This window comes from Theropithecus gelada, chromosome 3 (assembly GCF_003255815.1).
Source record: "Theropithecus gelada isolate Dixy chromosome 3, Tgel_1.0, whole genome shotgun sequence".
NCBI lineage: Eukaryota > Metazoa > Chordata > Mammalia > Primates > Cercopithecidae > Theropithecus > Theropithecus gelada.
In genome coordinates this window covers 110,613,168-110,631,429 of record NC_037670.1, presented here as the reverse complement: position 1 = coordinate 110,631,429, position 18,262 = coordinate 110,613,168, and the positions used below count along the sequence as shown (strand labels likewise).

At 37.0% G+C, this 18,262-nt stretch overlaps 1 protein-coding gene across 2 annotated transcripts in view; it reads left to right on the top strand.

The window, feature by feature from the left end:
* Positions 1-9,359, top strand: part of VPS50 (VPS50, EARP/GARPII complex subunit) — a 119,918-nt gene extending 110,559 nt beyond the window's left edge. The window contains exons 27-29 of one of the 2 annotated variants that reach the window (XM_025378811.1): positions 3,477-3,598; positions 5,714-5,903; positions 8,143-9,359. In XM_025378811.1, coding sequence (XP_025234596.1) covers positions 3,477-3,598; positions 5,714-5,903; positions 8,143-8,262 — 432 coding nt within the window. In that variant the 3' untranslated portion in view covers positions 8,263-9,359. The remainder of the gene's footprint in view (positions 1-3,476; positions 3,599-5,713; positions 5,904-8,142) is intronic. The other variant, XM_025378810.1, reaches the window with a different exon arrangement.
* Positions 9,360-18,262: the final 8,903 nt, after the last annotated feature.

Here is an 18,262-nt window from a genome sequence, read left to right as displayed (position 1 = left end):
TACGTTTCCTGGAAAGAATTGTGGTTTTTTTTTTCACTTATGCATGAATAGATACCTGTAGATCACCTGGCATGTGCCACACACTGATAGAAGTGCTGGCAGTATAGCTGTGAATTCGGGAACTTATGTGCCCTCAAGGAATTTACATGCCAGGGCAGAGATAGCAGTAAAGAGATAAATTGAGATATAATGTCAGATGATGAATAATGCTGTGAAAAAAACCAAAATCATCTGAAGAGAGACAAAGAATGACAGGATGTGGGTGGAAGAGGAAGACCATGTATTTGTCATGCTCGGAGAAGGACCCTGATAAGGTGAGACTGGAGATGAGGCCTGCGGGAAGTAAGGAAATAAGGTGTGGAAAGAGCATCTGAGAAAATGAAAGTAACTTTCAGAAAAAATTTTTTCATTTTTGTAACTGAAAAGAAAAATGTCCCTTCTTAACCTCCTCACTTTAATCTCATTTACACAATCATTCTTACCTGCTTAGACCAAGTCAACAAATAAGAGCCTAGGACATCTGAGAACCAATGAACAGAACCATAGATTTAAAATGGAGATGGTAATGGAGTTTCTTCAGTCACCAACTCCCAGCAATTTATGGTCCCCTTCGGAGGCCTAGGTTGAAGACCGTGAGGCTGTCTCCAGACTCCGGGACTAATCATGCCAACATCAGTAAGCAATTGCTAGGAGTTTCCATAGAGATCTTAGCGGGGAGTGATACCAAGGGTGCTCTATATTTTCCACTCTGGAATTCAGAGATTATTGACCTTGAAAGATAATCAAAGCAATAACTTGGTTTCTAGAGCACCCAGGAGATTTCAATTGCAAATTTTCATTTGGAATGTAAAAGACAAATGTGATTTATAAATAATGATACCCCCTTTTTTTTTTTTTTTAACAATTCTGTTTTTGAAAAAGTGGTTCTATTTTTTGTGACATGCTGTCTTAGTCCTTTAGGATACTACAACAAAGTTCCACAGACTAGGTGGCTTATAAGCAGAGCAGTTATTTCTCACAGTTCTGGAGGCTGGGAAGTTCAAGATCAAGATTACGGCTCAGGCAGATTTGGTATATTGTGAAGGTCCGATTTCTCATAGATGTCACCTTGCTGTACCCTCACATGATAAAAAAGGCAAGGCAACTCTCTGGGGCTCTTTTATAAGGGTGTTAATTCCCTTGGTGAGAGCTTGGCCCTCATGACCTAATCACTTTTAAAAAGCCTCAACTCCCAATACTGTCACCCTGGGATTAGGATTTCAACATATGAATTTAGGGAGGACACAACATTCAGACCATAGAACATACTAACCATGGACCTTATAGAGGTGCAAGAGAAAAAGACTTCTGTGCTCAACAAATACACATACTATGAGGAGGCTGCTTTTTTCAGTTATTTGTTATTCCAGTTATAAGAAAGAACTCGTGTTATTCAGATTATTAACCTAGCCCAATTTTTAGCAGCTTAAGGCCTTCTTTAAGCATAAAGATTAATTATCTGTGATAACGTTTGTTCTTTCTGTTACTTTTCTAAGTCTCAGCATCTAAGTCTGGACAGTTTGCTTATGTTGCCCCAAAAGAATCATAAGAAAAATGAAATGTTTGTATGATTCATTTTATGACAAGCATTTTTGAACATTGAATTCAGCAATAAGTAGAATGTTATTTTGTACAGAAAGCATTTTATACATATAGCTTTCTTTTAAATATTGATGAAAAATATTGAATTATGACTCTTGAAATCCAAAGCAGTTTAAGGAATGCATAAATAAATACAGTAACAAATACTACTACTCTCCTAGATCCATGAAATGAAACAACAAAGAGCAATTATTTATACAGTTTTGATTTTTCGAAGATAAATTTCATGAATTGACAATCCACTTCTTTTTAATGATTAAAAGCAATTAATTGTTAAAAATAAATTAGCAAGAAAAATTGTGATTTAGGAAGAAGAAGCAGAAGAGCAGAGGATAACACAGTTATCATTATGTGATTGCCTGAGTGGTGATCAGATTAGATTTTTTTTCTCCTATGTATTGTTAGAAAAGTTGAACACATGTCAGTCATGTTAAACATTGTGTAGCTTCTCTATTCAGGTAACTAAAGAAAAATGTCATTTTAAGATTTCTTTTTTTTTTTTTTTTGAGACGGAGTCTCGCTCTGTCACCCAGGCTGCAGTGGCAGGATCTCCACTCATTGCAAGCTACGCCTCCCAGGTTCACGCCATTCTCCTGCCTCAGCCTCCCGAGTAGCTGGGACTACAGGCGCCCGCCACCACGCCTAGCTAATTTTTTGTATTTTTAGTAGAGACGGGGTTTCACCGTGTTAGCCAGGATGGTCTCGATCTCCTGACCTCATGATCTGCCCGCCTTGGCCTCCCAAAGTGCTGTGATTACAGGCGTGAGCCACCGCCCCCGGCGCAAGCCTTCTTATATTTGAAATATATTGCCAGGGAAGAGTCAACAGCATTTACTTCATTAAATATTAAATGAGTATATTTAAATAGTAATAGTCCAAAGAGACCAAAAACACATTCATTGAAGGCTAAACCTTCTGCTGTTTCCATCTAATTATTGGACTTGTCTAAATCAGGTATATGTATTTATATTTTTAGTATGATCATGCCATAAAAGACAATAAAAATATTCAGTTTTTCTGTAGGTAATAGAAACTGTGTTTTATTGTTTCCATTGTACTAAAAATTTGTGGATAGAGTATGATTTTTTAACCATTTGGTATACAGTTGAGCATCCCAAATTCGAAAATCTAATATTTGAAATAATCCAGAATCTAAAACTTCTTGAGTGCCAGCATGACACTCAAAGGAATTGGTCACTGGAGCATTTCAGAATTCTGGTTTGGGATTTTCAGATTTGGGATTCCCAACCAGTAGGTATAATGCAAATATTCCAAAACTGGAAAAAGTCCAGAGTCCAGAAATGCTTCTGGCCCCAAGCATTTTAGATATGACATCCTCAACCCAAATAATTATTTACTTTTAAAAAATGTTTAGGAAAAATGATAATGTATTAGATTGCACTCTGAGGAGTATAGCTACAAATCACAAATAGTTCTGAACTGAACACATATCAAACCATGTTTTTAAACCTGGGTTTCTTGAAGATATTTTTGAAGCCAAATTAGGTCATTCAGCTGTATTAATCTGTACTGACAACCATAGAAAATTTTGAGACATTTGGACATTGTTAACATGGTTTAATCAGTTAATGACACTTACTCCTTTTGCAATAAAATGTAGTATACTCTGTATTATAACATCATCTATTCAAACTAGTGCATATATATTTTTAAGACCTTCATACTAAGTCCAAATTATCTTTGGCATTATCTTTTTTTATTTTACTTGGTTTGATTATGAGTCTTTTAAAATCTTTTTTATTTAAACCATTTTTATGGGAGAGCATTGTGGCATTTTAATGATATTCACAAATGGCTACTATTTGTCTTCTTAGGAATTTGAGCAGTTTAACAGGAGGCTAAATGAAGTTTCTAAGAGAGTTCGAATACCCTTGCCTGTGTCTAATATACTTTGGGAACATTGTATACGATTGGCTAATCGAACTATCGTAGAAGGGTAAGTTTTTCATGAAAGCATTATTTGTTTCTTTAATGACAAATTGTAATATATGAATAACATATGGTATTAATGGTTGGAGAGAATAAGTAGAAATAATGATAACTAGCAGACAAGTTTGGGATATAATTAGAGAAAAAAACCTTAGACCCCACTGTGTCTGTCTTTGTCTCTGCTTTCTTTTCTTGCTAGTGGCATAGACCCAGCTAGTAGATGAGTGAGGAATGCAGAATCTAATGGTTATCTGAAAGTTAAAACTAACAGTTATTATTACCTAATAATAAAATTATGATGATGATGATTGTTATACCTAACATTTTTTGAGCATTAACTATGTGTTATTTGCTGAACCAAACATTTCACAGGATTATATCACCAAACCTGAAATAAACTCTCTTTGTAAGGTACTATGATTCTGTTTCATCAATGAGAGAACCTAGTCTCAGAAAACCGAGGCTTAAAGAGGTTAGGTAACAAGTTCACACAGTTTTTAAAGGCATATGTACCCCTGATTTCTTTTTTTCTTTTCTTTCTTTTTTTTTTTTTTTTTTTTGAGACAATCTTGCTTTGTTGCCCAGGCTGGAGTGCAGTGGTGCAATCTGGGCTCACTGCATCCTCCGCCTCTCGGGCTCAAGCAATTCTTGTGCCTCAGCCTCCTGAGTGGCTAAGACTACTGGTGTGTGCCACCATGCCTGCTAATTTTTTGTATTTTTAGTAGAGACAGGGTTTCACCATGTCGGCCAAGCTGTTCTAGATCTCCTGGCCTCAAGTTGATCTGCCCACCTCAGCCTCCCAAAGTGCTGGGATTACACGTGAGCCACTGCACCTGGTTGTACTCCTGATTTCTGATGGCAAAATCAGCCCTCAAAACCCTTATATCATCATTAATAATAATCACCATCATATCATTGTAAGCTGTATAAATCTTTCATGTGTTGAAGTTATAGATATATTAATAGTAATTTTCCCATTTACTCAGAGACCATGCTTACTCTGCCCATAACATCTAGGATACAAATAAGGATCAGTAATACATTTGAAATATCCCTGAGAAGCAAAGAGCTATTTCAAAGACCCTGTACAGTGCTCTAGAATTGCACATCAGTTGAATTTTCACACTATCATTTGTCTGATTTTCCTTTTGTTCTCATTTGTTATACAAAAGAATGTATTAGAAAGTGGGAAGGTGACAGTGACAAGCTGACAACAGTCTTGGCACTCTGTATTGAAACCAAGGGTGCTATAAATTATAAAACAGCTGTGTTAACAATCATGAAGAGTATTTTAAATAAATTTGTTTAATTAAGTAGAAATGTGAATAAATATTTCTGTATAAAATACTCTTTATTTTTTTAAAAAAAAAGCTTGGTCATTTTAAATAAAATAAGCTTTTATTTTCTTGTAACTTTCTTTAGGGTAAGTACCTCATTCCCACAGTTGAATTTTCCATGTTTTGTATGATTGATTGAAGAAATGAAACACTGACTTAATGAATAATAAAGTGTTGTATTGTTAGGGTTAGTATATTTGTCTTTATTACTAGGCCACCTTAAAACACACTGTTTCAGTAGTGTAGAATGTCAGAATAAGTCTATAAACTTTTTATCACGAAAAATATGTATATACTTTCTATGCTTACATGCTTACACATTTCTTTATGTTTTCAGAGTATTCATGGGAGAATTATTTCATTTGTTTCTTTTGCATTGAATACTTACAATATTGAACAGTTTCATAAAACTAAGATTACTTTGAAGTATTTAAAGCTTAGTTTTATAATAACTCTTGGCAGCCAGATTAACTGGAATACCAGTTTAACTTTCTTACAGACGATTATGTTAATTGAATACAGAGAACTATGGTCTGTAGCACAACAAAGTGCCTTGAACTCACTGGATCTCTTTGCAAATGAGAAAATTGAGGCCCCCATAGGTAAAATGACAGGGCACAAACACAACCCAGTCTTTCTGACTCAAGACTTATGTTCTGTATTTCCTATAACCCTCTCATTTCTGGGGAATCTGTCCAAATATAGGTTAGAGAAAACTTCAAATACCCGACAGTTTTTGCTTCTAATTATCCTATAATGTATTTTTTTATTGTTTTGCATCTTAGATATGCCAATGTCAAGAAGTGCAGTAATGAGGGTCGCGCCCTGATGCAATTGGATTTTCAACAGTTTTTAATGAAACTTGAAAAACTAACAGATATTAGACCCATTCCTGATAAAGAATTTGTGGAAACTTATATTAAAGCCTATTACTTAACTGAGAATGACATGGAACGCTGGATCAAAGAGCACAGGGTGAGAGCTGGAAAACAGTTAATTAAGTTTTTATTCCTTTTTCTTCGTGCTGTTCTTGTTGCGTGTGTTATTTAATCCAAAATCATGAGAGTGAAATATAAAGAAACATTTACTTTTTTAATACAAACTACTTAGGTCAGTTCTTTACCATTTTCAGACTAAGGGCACTGTATCTAAGCAGTACCCTTTGACTCATCAAATCTTTTTCAGCCCTTTGTGAACTGTTACTGTAATTATCTAGAAATACAGCCAAAGTCAAGACATTAGCTAAATTTTTCCTGCAACTATATTATAGGAAAAGGCTGAAGTTGATAAATGCTGAGACAGATTGAATACAGAAACAATGAAATGATTCATAAGCCATAATCGATTATGTAACTTAAACCTCACACAAACCTTCTCGTACTCCTCAACAATGAAATGGTAACATCGTACACACTGACATGTATTAGTGATGATTGAAGACATTAATATTTAAATGGCTAAACTTAACTTGCATCTTACATTAGATTTTACCTTTAATACAGATTTGATTATTTTTCTTTTGTATGATAAAGAAAAATACTATTGTTACGTAGGATGCCGAATTTTTGACACAGTTCAACTCAGTGTGCTTGGTATGGGAAGCTTTTCTGTATATGGTATGTGTTAAAATCATCACCAAATCCTCGTTACTTTGATAACTCAAGGGTTCACATTTTCTTAACCTATGAATGTCATACGTAAAAGCTAAGTCAAGTTTTATTTCATTTGGGTAAGGAAATGAATTATTTGTATATACCTGCTCAGACTCATCCTTTCTGGCCTTAACGCTGTAAAGAGATAAAATGAACATTAGCCTAGAATGTTCACATTGGCCTGAATCTTATGTGAATGTCCCCACTCTTAGTTGGTTTTGGATCTTTAGAAGCAAAGTAGGAATGTATGTGTTATTTTTAATGAGTTTGGCCAGTAAGCCAGAATGAGAAAAACTTCACCACGTTTAGCCCCACTGACATTTGAGAACCAAAATGTTAAACCTAGATGCAGATGGACTGCTGAATGTTGCTAGAATCCATTTAGTAAAGTAAGCTGTAAACACTTCTGGGTTGGTACTGAGGAAAGGGTTTTGGGAAAGAGTACAAAGTAGCTGAGGAGAAAAGGCGCAGCTCTAAATACACATTATTTGATGCAAGAATGATGCCCATTTTTTGGATTTACCCTTTTAATATAGTGGACTGATTTTTTCTTTTCAGCTTAGTACTTTGAAAGAGCTTTAACTGATTGATATTTGTAATTCAGTGACATTTCCCCAGCAGCAGCAGGGACACTCTTTTCTGTCTTTGAAGGAAACTCCCCAAAATGTTGAGTCCAGTGATTACTGACGATGGATCCTCACTGAGTGCTGAGTGGTTAAATGAGATTACTTACCAAGTGGGGACAGGTGCTCTCAGAGATCAGATACACAAGCTGAGCAGTTTGCTAAGTTTTTAAATCAATTCTTTCTCCTGTTTTGAAACTGCACTATATTTAGTGGTTACCTTCAATAAAGACACATTTTCTTATTAGATAATAGTACACAGCTATCTTTCCCTATCTGAACTCTTGCTATTCAACCTCCAGTACCAAATCAATCTGCAGAAATTTCTGATGAATCCCTGTTTATTCTCATCCTGGCAATTCAATATCTGAAATTCAGGAACCAGATGGATTTGGATTGCAAAAGATACTTGTAGTCTTAATTTTATTTGCAGCTCCCCTGACTTTGTGTTCTTTGTTACCTTATTCATTCGTTGTATCTTAGAAGAGTTGTTGTTCTCTTGTTGGAGATTTTTTTTTTTTAACTGAAGTGTTTACAGAATGTAGAGGACCAGAAAAATACTTCATCAGTAGCATTTAAAAAATTTGAAATGTCAATGTATTTTGATGACTCAATAACAAAGACTATCACAGAAACAAGTGTAAAGTGTGTGATCATCAAAGTAGTAAGAAGCATATGCATGTCAGATTACTTTGCCATGTTAAAACAGATTCTAGTGCTTACTATTTGAAATGTGTACTATAGTATTCTTCTTTCCTCCTATTACAGCTCAGTAAACAATTTGCCTTTCATTTGCCAACTGTAATTTCCACTGTTTTTCACTGGTTTATAATGCTCAGTAACTATCCACTGCACCTGAATATCCGCCTATTCTTTTGTTGCACCAATCAGATACATTCCTTTTAGGGTACTAAATTTGGATCTTTCTTCTTTGAGCAGGAATATTCAACGAAGCAGTTGACAAATCTGGTGAATGTTTGCCTGGGATCCCATATCAATAAGAAAGCAAGACAAAAACTTCTAGCAGCTATAGATGATATAGACAGACCTAAAAGATAATGAACACTGCTCTTTTTCCTCAATGGCATTGATCCTCACTCAACATACATGACCTGAAAGCCAGTTTTTTAATGCACTTCTGACAACTATCTGCTAAAAAATCTTTGTGCATGTTTTTTTCGACTGGAAAGTGAAAAACATTGAAACGTGTGTGGTGTTCTCATGACTTTTATATGCTGTGGTCTCTTCAACTTTTGGTCTCATTTGTTGTAATCTGAAATGATATTGTTGCCTTGTCATAACAATGGTTATGTGACTACAGTTATACATTTTACAGAAGAATGTACCATAAGTATATAATTAGAAGAACAGTGGCTTAATATATGTATGGGAAGTTTATGGAGAATGAAGTTGGCATTTTTCTACCCTCTGAGCTTGGTTCTTACTAAGCATAATGTGAGGGTGAATGTGTAGTATCTCGTAATTATGAGCACTGCATGAGAATTAAAAAACACGTGTAAGTAACATAGATGAAAAATCAGTATGTTCTCTGTTTTTAAAATGTCAAAGTTTATGTCAGGGTTAATTTAGTTATAACAAAGTGATCATAAATGATGAAATGTAATAAATATACTCGAGTATGATCAGCCTATGTGAGACTACATTTTGATTTTTTGTGTGGCATGCAGATGTCATGAACTATAGTGCAGCTTTTAGCGTGTTCTAATTTTAATTGTTTTGTATCCTGAAACCAATGGTGAAAAGTAATTTCATTGAGTGTGCCTTTTCAATGCCTGAGTAGCATACAGAATCATGATTATGAGATTTTCTTTTATCTTTCTTTATAAACATATGGGTTTTTTTTGTTGAAAGTTTTGGTCTCTTTAAATTCACATTTTGTCCTAGGACAGTAAAACCCAGGTCAACTGACTCAGGAAGCAGTTGTCTGCTAGTCACGCATATATGTATGGTCATATGTTCACTCTTCTTAAATATCTGCCTTTTGTAACACAAATGTAAAATAATATCAGTCTAGCCAATGATGAACTCTGGAATCCACTTAGTCTTCAGTAAGTATGTGTTGTTCCTCTAAACTTTGCCCTGAAGCCAGGGATCTTCTCCTAATATATGTGACATGAAAATCCATTTTCCATGTACTCTTACCAACTATCTGATAAGGAATTTTGCGTGTGTTCTTTCTGACTGGGGAGTGGAAGACATCTAAACTTGTGTGGCGTTGGTCCAATGATTGCCATGCATGACCTGTAACATCAACAGCTGACGGAATCCTAGGGAATCATGTGAGAAACAGGCCTTGGGTCTTGTGAGTCTCTGGGACCTAAGGTGATGAAATGGATGGCACAGGATGGCATGTGATCAAGCATGGAGGTGATAAGGAAACAATTGCTACTCTGTGTCCATCAGCCCCTGCGAGGTCTGTAAGTGCACAGTGTAATGTGAAGCACTTTCAGAATATGCTTGTGTGTGTCTGTATGCTGAGTGTTTTCATCCTCTCACTTCACAGTTCATTTACTGTCAGTTTAAAACTTTCCTCTTGTAAAAAGGTATGAGTTTGGCGCCACTGTGATTTGCTTGTGGCTAGATTATGCACTCGTGAAGTAGATTCTGCCTGTAGCCATTATTTATATGCAGCCACTTGAAGAAAACAAACATGAGATAAGCTGGGTCCTTGAGTTTAAATGGCATATTCAGCTGGGCACATAAAGAGCTAATCAATCTTTTTAAATTTTCAATTGATGAGGAGCTGCTTATTTGTCTTTTCTACGTGGATTTTATAGTTGCTTCCTTTAATTTCTACTTTAGTTGGCCCTAGATAATATGAACAGTAATTACCTGCCTGGTAGAGCCCAGTGTTTTCCAAGGTAATAGGAATTGATACAAAAGAATTACTTATCTTGTTAGAGACTCAGCCATGCAATCTGACAGACATTTTAACCTACCCTTACTTTGCTCTCTCCATCTTCAAATGAAATGGTGGATATTTTTAATGCTTTTGAAAAAAGTTTCTTTGGTTTCTGGTTTTGTTTTTTGTTTTTTTTTTGCATTAAAAGGTGGCTTAATAAGTGCTAGCTAGCATCAAAACAGTAACAGGAGATTTGAGTCATGAAATTACCTAATCACAAGAGAGTTACCAGGCATTTCTCAAATACTTTATACAGTAATATTGAATTATAACCATGTAACATTTTGTGAAACTAATTTTAAGATAAATAGAATTGAAAAGCTGAGAACGTAAATAGAATTATACATGTTCCAAAAACTACTATCATTACCAAAAATGTATTCTTTTTGAGTCTAAACTTTCCTTAACTTTGATATTTTCCATGAAAGTGTCCTGTAGAATTTACCATGGGAGCATGGTAAATTAGCATTCCCTGAGAAAGAATGATTCTTTCTACAAATACATTGTCTTGCATTTAAAAATGCTAGGGGGACACATAGCAATTCAAATGAACTAGTTAGCTTTGGTTTATAAAACCAACAGAGATCTTGTAAGTTCACTTTAACTAATAAACTCATTTACACAACTTATGAAATGAATTTCTCTTGAAACCAGGGCCATATGGTATTTTACCATATCTTTAAATAAAATTTCGTTTCAAAATTTCTATTTGGCTGAGTGCTAAAGTGAAACTTTGTTATATTAAATACCTTTTTCTTTACTCACGGAAAAGTAGTAAAATTCACCTTGTAAGCATAGTTGTCTTTTGTAATAAAAAATCAGATCTGAAGATGAATTGATGAATATAAGTTGTGCTCAAAGCATACAGAAGTACAGGGTGGGGGGGATTTCCATATATATATATATATATATATATATATATATATATATACACACACACACACACACACACCCCACACACACACAAACACACACACACACACATATATATTTCTCTTTTGGAATAATTTTGATTCAGATAAGTGGTTAACAAAATGATACTTGGCTTCTGACAATGATTAATGACAAGAGAATTATTAATACTCTGGTGTAATCTTTGTAAATGTTAAGTCTGGTGCAGCTTTCTACAGATTTTTTCTTATTGTGGAAAATATTTGCTCAATTCCTATCATCCACAGATTTACAAAGGCCATGAAAAAGTTTAAGCAGTACAGCTCTCACAAGGACAAAACTGTGTCAGATTTATATAAGAGAACTGTTAGATGTTTCAAAATGAATGGAGAAAAATAATCCATTTGCTTTGATATGCTTTTCTTGATTGTCATATCCTTTTTGAATATTGCTAAGTATACCTAGATCATTTTTTTCAATATGAAAACAAAACCACAGCTAAATATTCTCCTTCACTTAGAAGTATCCCTCTGGAATTTTAGTCCTTTATTGATACGATTAATATAGAACTCTTTTTGGTCTGTTTTTGATAAAGAACCATTTTTATAAGTTAATTTAGACATCACTTTTTGATCCCAAGACTGAGAAGACTTGGCCCTGCTGAGGATTTCCAAATTTGCCCTGTAGGTATTTTTTCTCACTGAGCTGAGCCTTTCCATCCAGGGAAGGGATTTTCTTCATCAGTAGTTTTTGTTTTACTCTGTTCCTTCCCAATCCTAGGTCCCAAAAGGATTTCTGCTTTAAAGAAAAGGCATTTCCACAATGTGGGCATTTTAATCCAGCTACACCAAATAACAAGCATGCTAATCTTCACCCAAAAAGAAAGGACTTTGTAGTCAGGGTTTCCATTTTGACACCGCTCAGTACTACAGCCTATGCTAAAGTGTAGTGACACCATCAGGTAACCACTGGGAGACTATTTTTGCTGGCTTCCTGCTACCTGCCTTACCTTACTTCTGTTATCCCTGCTTTCCTAATCACAATCCCACCTTTAAGCACCCAAGCAAAATGCTATCCTTTCTGTGAAACTTATCCTTCCCAAGGAGAGATGCTGTGGAGAAAAACTGATAGGGAGTTGTGATGGTCACGATGATAGCACGACTTTAACAAGGATCGTGGCAGAAGGCCTCCCTTGGGAGGAAGGAAAGAGTCTTGCCATGCAGATGTCTGAGCGAGCGTTGCAGGCTGAGGGAATGACAAGTGCAAAGGCCCCAGGGTGGAGGCTGCTGTTCAGAGAACAGCAAGGAGGGCAGTGTGGATGGCATAGTAAGCAGAAGAAAGAAAGAGCAGAGAGAATGTGGCAGGAGGGGACACATACAGGGAAGGACTTTGGATTTCACCTTCAGATGGAAGCATTTGAAGGGCTGTGAACCAAGTGATGACCTGATCTGTGACTTAGGGTTTACCAAAACCACTCTGTATATTTGAGAAAGGGCTAGAGAGGGACAAAAAGCAAAGCAAGGAAACAAGGTAGGAAGCTAATTTGGTAAACCATGGGAGGCTAGGATTGCAGTAGCATTGCAGGATATGATGAGGGATGGGCAGACGCTGGACATATTTCGAAGGTAGAAACAAAATGATTGATATTTGAGAAAAGTGTGCTTAAAGACTTTCTGGAGGAAGTAGAAGTCTTTGGGGAAGACTGGGTTTGTGAACAAGATCAAGAAAACAGTTTTGGACAGAGAAGTTTGAGATACTTGGTGATAAATTGTTGGAGGTGTAGGAGAGGGTACCTGCATGCAAGTCTGGAGTTCAGAGAAGAGGTCAGAGCTGTAGATGTAAATGTGGGAGTCATCAGAATATAACGTAAAACCAAGATTTATTTAGGAGGCAGAAAACTTGCAAGCATAGGACAGTAAAAAATTTTTAAAAGGCACTTCTCCCCATCCGCTTGCCATTGTTTCTATGAGAGATGAGACAGGACCAGGGTACTGTGCTGGAGGGGCAGTTTTCTGGAGCAAATATGAGAACATCTTGCCACCCAGGGACCTACTGGGTGGACATTTGTAACTCCTTTAACTGGGAAGCCGTCACTCCTGCCGGAAGATGCACTCTGGTGCAGCTTGTCATCTGGGCGACTGAGTGAGTTTCAGGACCATGTGGTCCCAGAGTGTCTTCCTCCATGACACTGGCTGGGCATTAAGAATGCTCTAGTAGATAAGACGAATGACGTGTGCCCTCAAGGAGCTAAAATCTAGCAGGATAAATAGATGTAAAACAAACATTTCATTACATGTTGGTGAGTATTCCAAAGGAAAATGCTGGGGGTTAGTGTTCAGGAAAGACTCCCGTGAGGAAGACATTCAAGTGGAAACAGGATGAGTAGGAGTTGAATGAGGAGGCTGAGGGAAGAGCATGTTTGAGGATCAGAAAGGGCAGTGTGTTTGGCCTATAAAAGGGAGGCGGAAAGAGGCACAAGAGGCGGAGGAGGAGCTGCAAACATAGACGTCTTCAAGCAGGAAACATGCAAGTAAAGCAGCAAATGTAATTCAATAATGAGTGATTAGCATTTTGAAAAGTGGACAGTGTGGGCCAGGCTGTACCTACAGGCACTTGAATTATAATTTTAAACTGCATCCAAATGAACTAATCACTCCTGCTGGCCCATTACTTGAGGGGAAGAAGGGAGTCTGTAGAGAAGAGAGACTCAGAACTTCATCTGTGGGTTCTGCTGTGCATCCTCGACAGCATCTGGCACAGAATCTCAGCTAAGATGAATGAAACCCTCTACTCAGGCCCTTTGAACTAGAATTTTTGCCTAAACTGAACTAAAGAGTTGGTGAGTTCCTTTGGGGCAGCACTGGCACATATATACTCCTTACACTCCAAAGCTGTCTGTCCTGGATCAAACATGTAATACTGATTTTTCAATATTGTTGAAAGAAGACTAATTACTAAGTAATTGTTGAAGAGAGATGTGCATTGGCATTTGAAGCTAAAATATTAGTGGTTTATAAAGAAGCAAAACTTACCTCAATTCCTTTTTTTTTTTTTTTTTTTTTTTAACATTTGCATGCTGTGTAAGTTGAAACTTGTCTTGTTGTATTAGACTGCCCCAGACCCCTGGTTCTAAAAATGTGGTTCCCAGTAGCTTCAGCATTTATTACCTGGGAACTTGTCAGACAGGCAGATTCTCGGGTCCCCCTACACTGCCCCTAGACATGCAGAATCAGAAACTTGGGAGGAAGCTCAGTGATGGGCATTTCAACAAGCAATGATGCACACTAAAGTTTGGGAACCATTGCCTTGCACTTACTTGTATACACACACACACACACACACACACACACACACACACACAGAATGAAAGCGATCCAGAGAAGTTCACCTGTAACTTTCCCCTAATTAAAAAAAACTACTGTATAGCTATTCCAAACAGACGGAGGAGAAGGCCTTGTTTTAGTTTTTAGAAAATTATTTATCTTTTATCCACTTAATAATTGTTACTATTCTTCAAGATAAATCTTAGACACAGAATATTATTACCTTTCCTGAAGGAGCCTCTAAGTGACTGGTGTTTGAACAGGCCAGCAAGCATGTTGCATGTCCTTCACACTGACTTGAGTTGATTAACCAAGATTCTCCCAGGAGATTTTTAATTGGTGCATGAGTCATGAGCAGTGAGACAGGTGGAACTATAAGAATAATGTAATGTATCTTACAGTGATTTGGTCTTTGATTTTCTTAGCAGTTAATTGAATCAGGTGGAGAGAGAAGCCAGGTCATGATCTGGTAAGGGAAGCTAGCCATCCAGATGGTTATTGTATGTGAATCAGCTTATAAAATTTCACTTTGCTGAGAGTCCCCCAAATCTAAGAAGTGCTAAAACATCTGACAGAATTGGTTAATGTGCAACTTTGTATTTGCAAATACAGAAGGATTTGTAGAGGCACCTGTTTCTATTACAAAGCCACAGCTGGACTCTGTAAAGGTGGTGTTCAAGAACATCTCTTTTAGCTTTTAAAATGAAAAAGTGGAGTTATTAAGCTGAAGTTATTCTGAAATTTCCACAAAGCTCAACACACAAAAAAAGGACTATTATAATTCTTTTCCTAATAGAATACATCAGGATGATTGAATTCATCAGTCAGAATTACTGGGGGAGGGGATGGTTGGAAAAGTGACTTAAAATCAGGCACAAGGCACAACATTTTTTTTTTGTATGTTCCTTATAAAGCAAATTCTAAGAACTACACTTTCTGAGAACTTTCAAAGATCTATCCTTTCTCAAAAGAATATGTGTCCAACTTACTTTTGTCTTGCAGACAACCTACAAAGCAAGCCTCCTCCCATGACCTGTCTCCTCTGTATGGACGCCATCTGCCAGCTCCTCCCAGTAGTCCTTTGCTGTCACTACCTCTTTAATGGCCTCTGTTTCTATATCCACATTCACCCAGGAAGCCTCTCAGTGACGGCTTCCTGCCAGCAGCATCAATTCCCCAGCCTACCACTTACACCACATTCCAAGCTCTTCATGCTATGTTATCTTGGATATATTACCTTGGCTTGTCTCCTGTGCAAGGGGCTATCCACCACATTTATGTGTCTCCCACAACACTCGAGCCAGCACTGAACAATTAGTCACAATAAACTTAGTGTATAACATTCACCAAGCATGCCTTAAATGATTTACCTTTATACATTTAATTCTAACAAATCTGTGTGGCAGCTAGCATTATTATTACTCCTACTCTCTACAAATGAGGAAATTATATAATCCATTTAATTTCTGTGTAACTCAGTAAGTGAAGGAGGTGGGTTTGACTCAGCCAACAATCTACCATGATTCCACAGCCTGTGCATTTATCTATTACCCTAGAAGTCATCTGAAGCAAATAATTTTTGTTTGATTAATTTAGGAAAGACATGTCTCATTCTAGATAGAGTTAATGTAGCATTCCTCTCCTGTTTGTTTCCATGTCAGACTCACCACCAGCCTGACATGAGTTAATGGTTGGGGCTCTATTGAGTTCATTTGTTTCCTTGCCTAGTCTCCAGTTACCCTTCTGTGCCATTTCCTTTTCTCCAAGATGGGAATAATAATAGTATCTACTTCCTAGGGCTATTGTAAGAATAAAAGAATGAAAAAATTCTCAGAACAGTGTTTTGTATATAGTTCAGTGAATGGTAGTCATTATTATTAACCTTGTTTTGTGGAGGAGGTGACTGGGGCTCAAGAGTATTAGACAATTTTCCCAAAACCACAGTGCAAGGGGTCGAACCAGATCTTGAATCCACCACTCTTTCCGTCACTGCTTCCAGCAGCCATGTGATCCAGGTATGGCCACTGATGGACCTCATCACATTTCTTCAGGTCACTAGTCTGCCAGATTGCATCCCAGTATCAATTCCATGGCTGTGTATTTCACTCCTTCCCAAAGGGTTAGTTAGCATACTCAGAACGTATGCTGGTCCTAAGTGGAACTCCTTCAATTTTTAGTGCCTGCAGATTTCACAGCATCATATTGCTAGTAGTGAGTAATGTGACCCAAAGCAGGGGAAGTAAGAATCAATGGTTATTCCATATACAGGTGAATGCTTTAAAGCCTCTTCCTTCATGCATTCTTTTGATAAGCCACCTAAGAGACACTATCCTGACTGCTAAGAAATTCATGTGCCCATGGCACTGTTTGTGCTACCACACAAGCTCCTAAGGAAATTCCAACTGTTATGTTCACTTCTACTTCAATTGTGGGGAATGTTTTCCCTTTATCCTTCTCCCCATACAAGGTATACAGCTCTCCCATCCTATATTCAGGGGGCTTAAGTTTGGAGTTGCTGGAAGGTAGGGAGCACAGGTATTAGAAACATCCACACTTAGGGCAGCCCAGCATTGAGTCCCTTTTACTCCATTGCTTTACCCACACAGGAAGTGATCTGCAAGTGGGCACTTTTTAGTTCACGCTTAGATCAGCAATTCCTTAGACTCCTTTTCAGCTTGTTTGAGGGTTGAAGGAGGGAAAATGACACTTGGATGCTAATGAGATGCAAAGAAAACAGAAATACACAGAAAACCAACAGAGGCATTAATAGGGAAATAACCCTGCCATTGATCAATATCTTATTAATAAGATTATTGGGAGAGTACTCTCATTTCTTTTAGAAGAATTCTTTGTAGTTTGTATATTTATAAATACAAAAACCTAATATTTTCATCTCCAAGCTCACAAGCTCATATGTACACACACACACACACACACTTCCTCCTGCCCTAACATCACTGACTAAACAAATCTACTGCCTGGTATGTGTTTCTTTAGATAATGGGATGGTTATTTTAAAATCTATTTGAGCTGAGGTCCATCAGTTACCACTGCTGAGTCATTAATCTTTGAGACAAGGCTTGCTGCAAGCAAACTAATTGCAGTTTTGTCCCTGAGAGTTAAGTGTGTGTCAATAATAAAATTCTAAGTGAGATTGTAATTAGTGCACATCCAGGGACTGAGATTTGTCAGTGCTTGATAACTTGTAAGTACTTTGTCTTTAAAAGCTCACTTGTTGGAAGCTGGTTCAAATACTTTTTAAACCATCTTGGAGAGATGAGCCACTTGATCACTTTCAGCATATTAGTGGAATTTTCAATATATTGGCAATTTGAAATCTTGTTTGGCTGGAGTTAACCATGATGATAGGAACTTGGCTTTTGTGAAGATAGTTAAACCATTCTGATGCTTTTTTGTTTGGTTTGGTTTTTAGCTAAAATAAACTTGGTCTTTTCTTGTAAGCGGTCAAATATCCTCTTTTCCTTTGGCTATTTTTTTTTCCTCTTTCGGCTCTTAGATTTCATCTTCAAGAGAATATGAACTTTGGGAAGAGATTATGATTTGATTAAACTAATGGTGGCATAGAAGACTTTGTGCCAGGATAGGGTGGCAGGGATTGACCAGGTGGTGCTATGAGCTGTGACTCTTCAAGCTTCAGGGACAATGTATAAATGATATAATTGTGGCATTTGAAACAGGAAGATTTAGCAATGACAGTATCACACTAGAATTGTCCACCTGGCAAGATAGTATAGGAAGGCAAAAAAATTTTTTAGTAAAAACATACACTGATCGTGCAGAAGAAAGACACGAAATTATCTCTGCCATGATTTAGGAGGTCCACAGTGGAATGGCAGGGAAGTGAGGAGTGGTGATTTGGCAGGTGGTGTCAGCAGTCTTTTGTGAGCCTGAAGTCCAGGAA